Source organism: Lynx rufus, unplaced genomic scaffold, assembly GCF_022079265.1.
Source record: "Lynx rufus isolate CCGP_SWC_20201006 ecotype Redwood Valley unplaced genomic scaffold, mLynRuf1.p SCAF_4, whole genome shotgun sequence".
In the NCBI taxonomy this organism is placed as follows: Eukaryota; Metazoa; Chordata; class Mammalia; order Carnivora; family Felidae; genus Lynx; species Lynx rufus.
In genome coordinates this window covers 51,543,728-51,556,703 of record NW_025814856.1, presented here as the reverse complement: position 1 = coordinate 51,556,703, position 12,976 = coordinate 51,543,728, and the positions used below count along the sequence as shown (strand labels likewise).

Genomic DNA, 12,976 nt, shown 5'->3' with positions numbered 1-12,976 from the left:
CTCTCTCTCTCTCTCTCTCTCTCTCTCTCTCTCTTTCTCTCTCTGTCCCTGTGCTCCCCTTTGACCTCCAGATAGTGATCGTGCAGTTTGGGGGGAAGCCGTTCAGCTGCTCTCCGCTGCAGCTGGACCAGTGGATGTGGTGCATATTCATCGGGTTGGGAGAGCTCGTCTGGGGCCAGGTACGTTCTGGATGGGTTCTCAGCAGAGGGAGAGAAAGAGCACTGGACAGGGAATCCGGGAGCCCCAGGAATAAGTCCTGGCTCTGCCCTGGGCTCGCTGTCTGGCCCTAGGCAAGGTCCTCCCCATCTCTGGGCATGTGAGCGATGGGGTTTGGCCCCAGGTCCCAAATACTGGTCTTTGGGGTACCACCAATATAATTTTTGCTATAGATCTATATACCTCTGATGCTACTATTTGCTTGATGGTTTCCCTCAATCCAATCAGTTATTTTAATTGAAATTATTTCAAAAGGCAACTTTATGTTGTTAACATGATTAGAAAATCGGCATCATCTGTCATACACAGAAGCTAACCAAAAAAATAATAATGCAATGAGAACTATGTTATTAAACTCTAACTAGATCCTGAAGCCAGCTTGTTGTCTAAAGGGATCCAAGCAGAGACTCCTTCAGAGGGCTCCAAGGAAACAGAAGAGGGGCGAACGCAGCCTTGTCTCAGAGCTATCCAGTGCTGTGTCTGAGATCCTCCCCAGCTTTAGGGAACCATGGGCTGACTGCTCTGTGGGGGCCCTTCCAGCCGTGACCCAGAACATTCTCCCTACTTTTGCCCAAGTCCTAAGCATGTGTGCGTGTGTGCATGTGTGCATGCATACACACACACGCTCACACACACGTGCACACACTCCTTCAGAGCACGTCTGCTTGCAGACGGACCAGGATGCAGTGCTTGGGAGAAGTACCTGGAGCTGGATCTGGGCCAAGGGGGCCTTATTCCCAAGGTGCTCTGTCATTCAGGTACTGGGAGCCCCAGGTTGCCTGAGACATTGTTCTTGATTTCAAGCTGTTCCAGGCTGGAGTGGGAAGTTGCAGTAGCAGAAATTAGATAGAAGATAAAGAAGAAAATTTAGTTTCATCCACAAAGGTCCTTCTTGCAACTTTGGAGCTTCTTTGGGAAGTTGATAAACTAGATTTGACTTCGCAACCCCATTCCTTGGGCACCCTCACAGCCAGGCCATCTTTATCCTCCTAGAGCCCACACCCTCAGGGAGCTCTTGGCTTCTGGGAGAGCAGACTCCTGACGCCTGAGGATTATGCCGGTGGGCAATGCTGAAACCTCCAGAGAACCCATGAGACTGAGTGTCCAGGCCAGCCTCTGTTTGTCCCTACAGGATAGGAAAGGGGCCTCTAATCTCTGTCACCTCAGCCTCCCCACAAGGTCTGTCTTTCAGGTCTCAGCCCCACGGACAAGCCCTTTGGAGGACGATTAAGGATAAAAACATATCCCCTTCCCATATTGCCTTCCCTTTCTGGGAAGGCAACCATTCCAAGTCCTAGGACTGGCTGCCCCCAAGGTACCCGTGCCCTGGGCCCCTATTGCCCACACTCAGTTTCCACAGGACCAAATGATCAGGAGGAATGAGCCCAGGGACCTGAGGGCCAGCCATGAGCCAGGCTCATGCACAGCAACTTAGATACACCACCCTGCTTAATCCTCCAACTCTGAGAATTACCCCCAGCTTTACAGATGGGAAAGGCAGAGCTCAGAGATGTTAAGTGACTTACCCAAGGTCATGTGGCCTGTAAGGCCTGGGGCATATTCAAAGTCACATCTGTCCAACTCCTGAAGGCCAAGATTTTCCTCTGAATGAGTGACTTAAAAAGCAAATCAATAAGCAATTATACAAGATGGAATTGAGGAACAGGTAGGATGAGTTAAGGAGCGAGCTGAGCATGAGTAGGTAAGTGGGGAGGAGAGGGGGGTGGGGTGGCAGGGCGGAAGGAGGCCATCTGTGGGACGGCCCCCATCACCCTGCCGCTGGACCCCCTGCAGGTCATCGCCACCATCCCGACCAGCAGGCTCAAGTTCCTCAAGGAGGCGGGGAGGCTCACGCAGAAGGAGGAGATCCCGGAGGAGGAGCTGAATGAGGACGTGGAGGAGATAGACCACGCCGAGAGGGAGCTGCGGCGGGGCCAGATCCTGTGGTTCCGAGGCCTGAATCGGATCCAGACCCAGGTACGGGAGGCTCCCAGGGCGGGTGGGTGACGGAGACGGGCGTGCTCCATGCCACCCCACAGGCACTCAGAGACCAGACTCCGGCCCTGCTCTCCCATGTCACCAGCCGTGTTCCCCACACGCACGCTCCCGTGGCTGCTGAAGAAGCTGCGGCCTCCCCAGGAATGTTCCACCTTGCCCCGCAGACCAGCGAGGGGTCAGGATGGGGGTCACACCCACCATGGGTTTCGAGGGGGGATGCCCCAAAGCGGGGAGGGGGCCTGAGTGCTGAGGTGAGTGAGGGGCTCGGGTCGGGGTCGCGGGGCGGCCACCGGGAGGGGCAGCGCAAGGGTGGGCACCAGTCCATGTAAGGGCAGGGCCAACCCCACATTCTCCCGAGCCTGGGGGTCAGCCTGGGAGGTCCTGGCGTCTCTACACGTGCTTACATGTCCTCCACCTGGGCCTTCAGACACTGCCCTCCGCCACGGTGTTGACGCCACTCTGGGAAGCAAAGTTTGGTCTTCCCCATGCATACACAGACACATACGTGCACACCAAGGACACACATGCCAAGCACACGCGTGGGACGGATTCCTTCCCCAGGACAGAGACACGTGCCACAAATGTGTAGGCCCCACACATTCTTGCACAGCCCTCTGCCTAGGCTGGAGCTGTAGTTCACACTGTGCGTTCACAACCCCGCGGGATGAGGGACACGGGGGACTAGGAAACTGAGAGAAGGTGGGTCCCTTGCCCCCCCATCACTCTGGGAAGTACTGCCCAGCCCCTACCTCGATCCGCCAGGCTTAGGTAACAAACAGAAGATCACCTGGGCTGCTTCACACCCCACAGGGCACCCCCAAACATCCTCTCATTGGCCTCAACAGCCCTGAGAGGTAGGTATGCCCCCCTAGTTTTAGGGGTGACCAAGGTTCAGGAGACAGCACTCTCTGAGAGCCGGGGTCGGGGTGGGACAGGTTTCAGACCAAGAACCTCCTGACAAGCCTGGGTTCTCCCCCACGACAAGGACCCCAGCACACGGCCCCCTTGGCCAGCCCTCCCCGGGACTCTGGGGCCTACAGATGGGCCTGGAGCTGAGCAGACATCTTGCAGAGGCTTTGAGTGTGTCTGGTAGTCTTTGTTTGACTTTAAGTGATGTTGTCGTTGTCACCGTGGCTGCGGCTGTTCTCGTGGCGTTGCGCCTGTCAGTCGTGTAGCTGTGTGTCCGTTCTTCTCGCAACTTGTCTCGTTCTCTCCTCCGTTGCAGATTGAAGTAGTCAATACTTTCAAGAGCGGGGCCTCCTTTCAGGGGGCCCTGCGGAGACAGTCCTCCGTCACCAGCCAGAGCCAGGACGTAGCCAATCTCTCTAGCCCTAGTCGCGTGTCGTTGTCCAATGCTCTTTCCTCTCCGACCAGCCTTCCTCCTGCTGCAGCTGGGCGTGAGTGTGAATCCTTACTGCCTCGGGCGCCACCGACGCCAGTGCTGGGCGGGCAGGGGCCGGGGCACCAAGGACACGGGGGGCAGCCAGTCATGGCGAGGCCCAGGGGGCTGAGGGACCAGAGCCATAGAGAAGGGTCCCAGTTGGTCAGGAGAGCATTGCCAGTCATGGGGTGGCAGTCATTTGGTGGGCCAGGGTTGGCTGGGGTCAGGGTCAGGGATTTAACCACTCAGCTAAGGGGTCGTGAAGGTTGAAAGTGGCCAAAAAGGTCTGGGTCAGTCAAAGGATCAGCATCTGGAGGGGAGTTTCCCGTGATCAAATGTCCCAGCACCAAAGGGTCACAGCAGCCAAGGGACAGCAGTCAGTGGGGAGGGCAAAGCATCAGTCTAGGATCAGTCTAGGATCATACTCAGTCAGGAAAAGCCTAGCCCATGAGGGCAAAGTCAGAGTTGGCCAAGCAGTTAGAGTCTTATAGTCAGTTAGGTAGGGGGTTACCACGGGTCAAGGCCCTGAGGGGTCACAGTCAAGTCACAGTGGGGTGCAGCCAAGAGAGGGGTCACTATAGGTCAGAGATCCTAGTCGGTGAGGGCTCCCAGGCCATCAAGGAGATCGCAGCCTGGTAGTTCAGAACCCTCTGCCTTCTCTCCTTGTACATCTGAGGACATCCACTGCCTTACACACACTTTTCCCTGCACACTGAGGGTCTGACCCCTTTCTAGAAAGGACAGAGTTCCTGGCCCATTCAGCTTGACCTCAGGTACAAAACGGTGGGCCCAGGCTCACGTCTTGGCTGGGTGCCAGGAGGCCCTGAAGGACCTGGTCTAACCCGTGGCTTCTTGCCCTTCCTCATCTCAGGGATAGCGGGGGACTCTGACCTCCTCCATCTTCTCCCTCCTGCCAAGCTCACCTCCTCCTCTCAAGTGGAGACTTCTGACCTGGGTCTCTCATTTCTGGCCTGTCGAGATCTTTCTGAACCACCCCTCCCCCATGGCTTCAGGCCCCAGGGAGAATAAGAAGTGTCTATTTGCCACCTGCCTCCTTTACCTTGTCTCCAGTCAGCCTCTCCCAAACCATAAGGGAACCCCTGGTTCTCGTCTTCTCAGATTGCCACAGTGTGTCTGTTCTAGCCCAGCTTTTGATTAGGAACAGACTCTAGGCTTCATCTCTCCATATTTTGTAAAGTGCCTGTTCCCCCATCCAAACACAGTACACTCACCACACACATCCCCTTCCACTGGGTGGGAAAGGACTTGCATGCAGGGTGGGACCTGGGCCATCTGAGCCCTCTGGTGGGAGACACAAGCCACAGAGAGACTGCTGATGGCATATGCTCATATCCCATGACTGTTCAATGGATGCAGCCCTGCCAGGTAGACAGGATGGGGGGGGTGGTGCAGAAAGGGGAACAAAAGCCCTTCCATGTTCACTCATTAGCACAAAATCCCAGCAATGGGGAGGTGAAGCCAAAGTGAAATGGAGAGCTATTTGAGCAGATGGTGTCCAAGTCGCATGTCTGTGACTATCACTAGGAAGTCACTGCCAGGCTTTCTCGGGGCAGGAAACACTTTGGTCCCCTCCTCCTCCCCTTTACAGCAGAGAGCCTCACCCAGCTGACCTACTCCTGCATCCACATAGCTCTGGCCTTGCTCAGCACTCACTACCACCTTTCTTGAAGACCAATGACCAAGTGTTCTGGTCTAGGGGCACCTCGCTGGCTCAGTGGATAGAGCATATGACTCTTGATCTTGGTTCAAGTGTAGAGATCACTTAAAAAAAAAAAAAAAAAAAAGAGTTCCGGTCTGGAGAGCCACTGGCTGAAAAATCCATTTCTTTTGGCTCCTGCCACCCCTCCTGGTGATTCCTACAGCCCCCTGGCTGGGTCTGGCTGCCAGCCAGTTTGGCTTCTGAGTGCTCACTCAGCTGTTTGTCCATCCCAGGTTAGCCTCTTTCTTGAGGCATGGTGCTTCACCCTGGCCACAGCCAGAGACAACCTGGCATTTCTGGGCACCCATGCAGCCTTTGGAAGTCTTCCTGTGGCATAGCCCCTCACCTTAGCTCTTATGGTCTAGGGAAAGAGCTTGGTCATCTCAAACCTGGGTAATATCATTCTCACCTTTTCCTGTGCCATTTATAAAACCATAAGGCCAGCTCTCAACACTTCTTCAGAGAAACACCCATTTTTGCCCACCTCTCCAAGGACCCAACAGGAATGGTCAAGCGTGACTCCCTCATCCAATTGCCATCTTGTCTCCTTAAGCATTTTGTATTCCTACCTTCTATTGGAGACTCCAGACTGTAATTCAGCATGCTTTATGGGAGCCTGACCATCCCCCCCTAGCCAAGGGTACTGGTTCCAAAAGAGATCACGACCTCTGTGGTTTCAACACACACATTTTGGTCAATACAGTCACAATGTGAACTCTAAATAAATAGTCCCAGTTCCTCCTTCTCCTGAATAGTCGTTATAACAATGACATACCCTCTGGTCTCCAAGGACTCTGAGGGCCCTCTAGCTACCGGCCAAGGTCCCTTCAAAAGCCAAAGGCTTTCTTCCCACAGGGAGGTGTGAAGCCAGTAGCCACAGTTAAGAGAAGGGGTCCCAAATTGGGTGGGATGGAAAGGTAGGCTGCCTCCCACCTCCTCTGAGGAGGGTCTTCCTCCTGGCGATTCTCCAGCAGAGGAGGATAGCCATATGCATGCTGAGTTCAAAATACCTGGAGTCTGTATATTCTAGAAGGAGTCAAACCACTGTTTCCTGGGTTATCAAGAGTTAAGCACCAAGGCCGGGGGCCCCTGTCCCTGGGATGGACTTCTGACTCATGACCTTGGGGTGAGGAGCCCCCCCACCACATCACACATCGCTCCCCAGGCACCACTGTGGGACAGACGGTGCTAGGCAGACAGGTGCATGCAGACGTGACAGGCAGGTCAGGCTGGCATCCGGAATGTTTGTGCGGGAACTCTCGTCCACTCTCGTGCTTTCCTCTTCTGACTCACTCAAAAATGAGAGTTTTTTTCCCCCAGAAACTTAAAGGCACATGCCTATAAGGCCTTATACTTGAGCCTCACTCAGCGTTTTCCAAAGCTGTTCCCATATTCTTCACTTCACATATGCCTCGCAAATGAATAGGAGGAAGGAGTTTCTTCAATATATCCATTTAACTGAGAAAGACACTGAGGCTCAGAGAAGTGGACTGACTTGACCAAGATCACCCAAGTGAGTGGCAAGAGGCCTGACTTCAAAGTCCCTCATTTTTCCCACCAGTGCACACCACTTTCCAGACAAGCGCATAGACCTGGAGCCTGCAGAGGCGGAATTTTCATTCCAGAACCAGTGCCCATGCCCATAGTCTCATACAGTGGAAAGGAGCCGATCCTCTGGGATTTAGAAGGCCAAGAAAGCTGTCTCTCTGCTTGAATTTCTACCAGCCTGGCAGGGACTGGGGAGAAGGGCACCTCCCCGCTGGTGATCCAGGACAAAATTAACATCCAGCTCTGACCCAGGGCCAAGCTACACTCATCTGCACCCATCTCAAACCACTTTTGTATTTAGCGAGTGTGTGGCAGGCTCCGTGTTGGTCAGTGAAGGTCCTACTCCTTCAAACCAACCAAGCCAAGAACTGCAGGGTCCTAACCCAGAACCGGCCACTTTCTGGCCACTACCAGACCGGGCATCTCCTATTGCCACTTCCCCGTCACATTCCTGATTCTGAGGACTGCTAGGAGCAAGGAGTTTGCATCTCTTAAGGGGAGAAATGAAGAAGGAAAGAAAAGAAAACTGTATCTCTCATTAGCGTTTTGGTAACTGACTTAGTGCAATCTTGGGTTGGCGAGAAAATGGCTTGCTTCTGGGGTGGGGCCTAGACCTCTCCACTGTCTGAATATTCCATGTGTTTGTTTCCCTAGAGGGCTAGAGAACCCTGGATACAGAGTTCAGCAAGAGAGAGTGAAATTAAAAGAGGTTGTGAGTCTTTAACCTTGAGCCTGAAATGAATGTGAATCAATCCCAGACTCTTGGCTTCCCTGAAGCCGGGTAAACATTCGAGTATGTCGAACCCGTCCCAGCCCGGGGCCTACGCATTTCCTCAGAGCCCTCCAACACGGGCATGGGTATCCTACTCCCTTTGTGCTGATGAAACCAAAATGTCTAAAATCCCACAGGCCCGGTCCTCACCCCTCTCCCCTCCCCCCATGCCCAAATGCGGCTCACGCCCAAAAATCTCACTTTAGGGTAGGCAGGGAAGGGAGGCGGAAGAGCTTTTTTTCTTCCCGTATTTTTTTTTTTTTTCCATTTCAGCCGCGGAGTGAACCGAAGTGGAGACTTGAGATGGCCGTGGTGGGGTGTCCCGAAAAGTCTTGTCCCCACAGTCTTGTCCAGAGCAGTTCATTCTCTCTGTTGTCTCCATGCCAGGGGGAGGGCAAGGGGCCTGCATCTCATTGTGTGTCGTCCCCTCTGCATTTTCAGTCACATGACAGGGTCCTGCCACCATCCCTCCTCCTCCACCAGGTGCCCCAGCCAGCATCTTATTGCAGTTCAGCCTCAGAACACACTGGGCACTAGGCTGGGCAGTTACAGTGATTATTATTCCCATTTTACAGATAAGAAAACCGAGGCCCACAACACCTTTTTCATTGTTTTCACTGAATCAAGGGTGCAGTGGCCTGCTCATCAGGAGATCAGAATATTTAATAATCTCTGCAGAGCCACGAATGGGGAATCCAGGGAGAAAGAATCCTCGGAGCAGTGAAATTGCCTGTCAGAGGGCCAGCACTAATGCATGGCATCTGCAGGCACCTGCTGCCTCTTATTTAAAGCATGATTCCAACAAAGAGGGTCCCATGGAGTCCCCAGCCCCAGCACATAAGGAGGAAAAGGGACAGAGATGCTTTTGAGAAAACAAGGAAAAATCAGAACTACTAATGATGGCTGACAACAAAAGAAACTTAACAAACAAAATCAAAACTGTGGGGTCTTACACAAGACCGAAAAGGATTCCTGACCAACTTGAAGTTAAACCCTTCTCTGTACACACTAAATAGATACACATCTTATGTGCTTTAGAAACACTTCCCTCTGAAATAGTAAAATAGACCCTGAGCTATGACACTTAAAACCACCAGCCACAGTCACCCAGAAAACTCACTTCCATGGCCCACGCTTTCCCCACCTGTGTCCCACCAGGAAGATACCCCTGGGTTCAGCTGAGAGTTCCACAGATCCTGGGACCGCAAGGGCCTCCCCACAAGGACCCCAGCGGTCCTCTGCCTCCCGCGGGTCTGTGGTGTGGAGGCAGCCACTGCTCTCAGCTCCACGGCCACCTCGGCTGAGGCTCTGCTCCTTGGAGGCACTGAGGCTGCCTTGTATTCCCCTGCCACTGCCTCCACTCTGAGTTGGGACTAAGAATAGAGGAGAAAGTACCTTTTTATCCCAAGTTCCATCTGCCCCTGGAGATGACAGGCATGGCTTCCCCCTCCCAAGAGTCTGGAGAAGGGACCCCTCTCTTCAAAACAGGGATCCTGTTCCTCTGCACTCCGTGAGACAGGACAGGGGACGACCAGTGAGGCAATGTGGTCACTTGCCCGTGGTCAAGGCACCAAAAGTGCCAGAGCCAGGACTCAGGCTCAAGTCTTCCGGACTCTGAGTCCAGTGCTCTTTCCACCAACCTGGAAGACTCAAGATCCAACCCCCTTTCGTGGTTCAGAGAACCATGGCTTCCAACGAAGTCACAGAAGGTGAAAGAACATGCTGTTTTGTGGCTCAGGTCCACACCCCCTAGAATCCCACCCAGGGCTGGGTTTGGCCATCTGATTCTGGCTTCCTTTTTTGGGGTTTTTGTGTTTTCAAAGCACAAGTAAATCAAATACCCCAGGAAATGAGGGACCCCAAAGCCAACTCCAATGACTGGCCAGGGCTTTGAGTCTATACTCGAGTGTTTACCTCCCAAATGCATGAAGGAAAGAAACGTTGGGTACAAAGACCTCCGTTCACATTGTCCAGGCTTCCAAGTGTAGCCGTGTGTCTGTCTGTGTGTGCTGTGTGGTTCCTGACCCCTCACCGTGGCATGCTCCTGCCCATGAATGTCATCAGTCTGCCGGCTCCTTCGTGCTTTCTGGCTGCCTCTGCTCTGCACCCCAGAAAGCCCTGAGTTGGCTTTGGTTTGCTTTGCTGCCTTCGGTTTGATGTTCCTGTTCTCTGGCCCTCGTGTGTCTTCTCCCATCCCGGCTCATCCAACCGTCTCCCCCTTTCTGTTCCTTTTCCGTTTGTGACGTTATCTGTTCCATGTTGTATGGTTTCTTAACTGTGTGTGGTTTTTTTGGAGATTAATTTTCTAAAAATAGCCTCTCCTCCTTCCTCCTTTATTCCCACCTGGTCCCACACCCCTTCTGCATGGTTGAACTTCTGCTCTAAAGTTAACAAGGCTCAGTCTCTCACTAGGTCTGGGTGGCCGCCGGAGTGGACTATGCTTCCTCTAACCACTGTTTCCCACCATCTCTGTGATGGGGCTTGATTCCTCCTGTCCTCATACTGTAGTTCTGACCAAAACCAAAGCAGTTTTTAAAACCTCTCGGATGCATATAACCTGAGCCCCTCTTCCATTCTTCCCCCTCCTCCCATGCTCATAACACCCAGCGACTGTGGATTCCAGCCGCCTGCTGTGCCCTGACCCCTCCCCCCAACCCCTCCTCCGAGCCCCCCCCCAGCTTGGCTACTGGGCCCCCCACCCAGGGCAGTGCTTCTCACCCCTATGTTTCCCTTGCAGATTCGCGTCGTGAAGGCGTTCCGTAGCTCTCTCTATGAAGGTCTAGAAAAGCCTGAGTCTCGAACCTCCATCCATAATTTCATGGCTCACCCCGAATTCCGGATCGAAGATTCACAGCCCCACATCCCCCTCATTGACGACACCGACCTGGAAGAAGATGCCGCACTCAAGCAGAACTCGAGCCCGCCGTCATCGCTCAACAAGAACAACAGCGCCATCGACAGCGGGATCAATCTGACGACTGACACAAGCAAATCAGCTACCTCTTCAAGTCCAGGGAGCCCCATCCACAGCCTGGAGACGTCGCTTTAGCTGAGGACCCCGCCGCCACCCACCCCTGGGCCCCACCCATCCAGGCACCCAGCTCACCCAAGCAGCAACGAGCAACAACAGGAAACCAAATACTGGCGAGAAAACCAACATTTCCACCCAAAAGACCCTTTTTCTGGCTGCGATGCTGTTTGAACTCTTTTTCACTTTGAGGCAAGGGGCGGGATCTCCTTGGGGAGGGGGGGGCTTGCAGGAGTGAGTGATTTTCCCAGAACAAGCCCTTCCCGGCTCCCGCCCGAACATGGACCAGCCATGCACCCGCCAGGCCACCACGTCCCCTGCATGAATGTACTGTGCACTTCCAGTCCTCCCCTTGTTTGGTTGGGGGGGGTCGGGGAGGGTCTTTTGTTTGTTTTCTTAGGCGGGAACTGACAACAGACTCTTTTCTGAGACTATTTATCCAATCGACTGGTCTGTGAGTTTTTGAAATGCTTGCGCAGCATGGTCTCAGTTGCATAGGTTAATTTAACAACTTTTTGAAACTGCAGAGCTTAACTCACCTAGTAAATTTGCACCAATGGAACCGAAGAACTTCATAGACACTCACAAGGTTATATCCATTTCTTTGTATCTATATCAACGTATACTTCTGCAAGACCGTATACGTCCATATAGATAGGTATACACACACACACACACACACACACACACGGATATATAAAGTTTTTTTGCCGGCATGTTGCCTTGTTTCCGCTTAAATGCTCTATTTTAACTTATTTATGTCCTAAAACAAGAATGTAATTTGTTTACAAACCTGTAGATAACGTCTTTGGCTATTTGTACGGTTTAAGAACACTGGTGGCTGAGATGCTATAAAGACAGCTCAGCCCAACAGACACTTCCCTAGATTGCATCCTTGATGTTTTACAATAGCCATGCTCTGATTTTTGCCTGCTGTTTCCGTTCAATTATGTCACTACCGCTGGAGGCTCAGGCAGACGCCAAATGCTACTGAGTGTCCATCCGGAGGGGGTTAACACCGTGCTCGTGCTCCGTAGACACAGGGAGAGGAGGAGAGAAGGCTTCCTAGGTTTGCAGCACTAACGGCCGGCCCGGCCCGAGGAGGATGACGGGGTCCGCCAAGCTCTGGTTGAAGACTTTTCTCTCGATGAAACTCGCTTGAGTTTACTAAGAGCATTTCAAAAAAAAGGTTCTCTTTGGCACTGTCTGTACAGAGGTTGAGGTAGTGTTGCAATATTATAAATGCTACTGTGTTGATTTTTTTTTTAGTAATTTAGAGGTTTATTTAATTATAAATTGCAGCGTATGAGCTGTTGGCGTACTGGATGAGGATCATTAAGGCCTGCTGCTTTTATTTTTATTTTTGAAGAAGAGTAGCCTTTTTCTCTGCACTATTTAGATCCGAACGAACCTTATGATGTGTATATTGAGATGTATTCAGTGTGATTTTTAAACCAAATTGTCTTCCTGTAGTCGCAATATATACTGTAGCCTTTTGACAGCAAGTCTCGCTTTCCCAGACAGAAAGCCATTCTGAAACCCTACAGTATCACAGGTGAGAAAAGGTGGTTATTTTCCCCCCAAGACAATAACAGCACTAGTAATCCCACTTAATGAGAGCTTATTTAATTGTACGTCAGCCTCTTAACTGCTAAGCACTTTGTGGGTATCAGCTTTTTTCATAAAAGAACTTTTGTATTTAATACAAAGTTTGCTTTGAGACTTTTCAGCATACAATCTTTTTCCATAAACTTGTACAGTGCAAAAGACATTTTGAATACCATGATCGATGACGTCCCATGCTTCGAGGAAAACCAAACACTTTTCCACCTCGCTTGCAAAATTCATTCCTCATACTGACCTTTCCCACAGTTGCTCTGTGTCAGCTCGGCCCTTCCCTTCTCCAGGCCCAGAGAATTCTTCCACAAACAAGATGAGAGCCACTCGGGAAAAGAGCCATAGTCAGCTGGGAGGGCCTACGTCTGGGTGGCTGTGAAGAAACCTGAGGGTTTGGGATCCCAAGTCAGCCCATCCCACCTGGCAAAACCTTCCTGGAAGGAGGACCTTCCGTGTGCGAGAGCATCACCTGATTGTCATGAAGGAATATCTCTGAATGTACCCAGCAGAGGAAACTGCATCTCCAAAGGGGTGACCAGCCCTCAGATATGCTTATTGGATTCCAATACAAACACCACAAAAAGCCAGCCCACTGCTCGCCTGCCGAGAAAGTAGAGACCCACACATGTAAAACATGGAGCAGCCTTGGAACACGGTGTTTTTTTGTAGCTTCCTTTCTCAAGGTTTTCCATCTCC

The 12,976-nt window shown here is 52.2% G+C and overlaps 1 protein-coding gene across 7 annotated transcripts in view; it reads left to right on the top strand.

Moving 5' to 3' along the window:
- ATP2B2 (ATPase plasma membrane Ca2+ transporting 2) overlaps positions 1-10,684 on the top strand; it is a 118,948-nt gene extending 108,264 nt beyond the window's left edge. For 4 of the 7 annotated variants that reach the window (XM_047096577.1, XM_047096576.1, XM_047096574.1 and 1 more), the window contains 3 exons: positions 72-179; positions 2,011-2,193; positions 10,373-10,684. In XM_047096577.1, coding sequence (XP_046952533.1) covers positions 72-179; positions 2,011-2,193; positions 10,373-10,684 — 603 coding nt within the window. Of the gene's footprint in view, positions 1-71; positions 180-2,010; positions 2,194-3,439; positions 3,612-10,372 lie in introns of all 7 variants that reach the window. The other 3 variants (XM_047096572.1, XM_047096573.1, XM_047096580.1) reach the window with 3 other exon arrangements.
- The last annotated feature ends 2,292 nt before the right edge of the window (positions 10,685-12,976 follow it).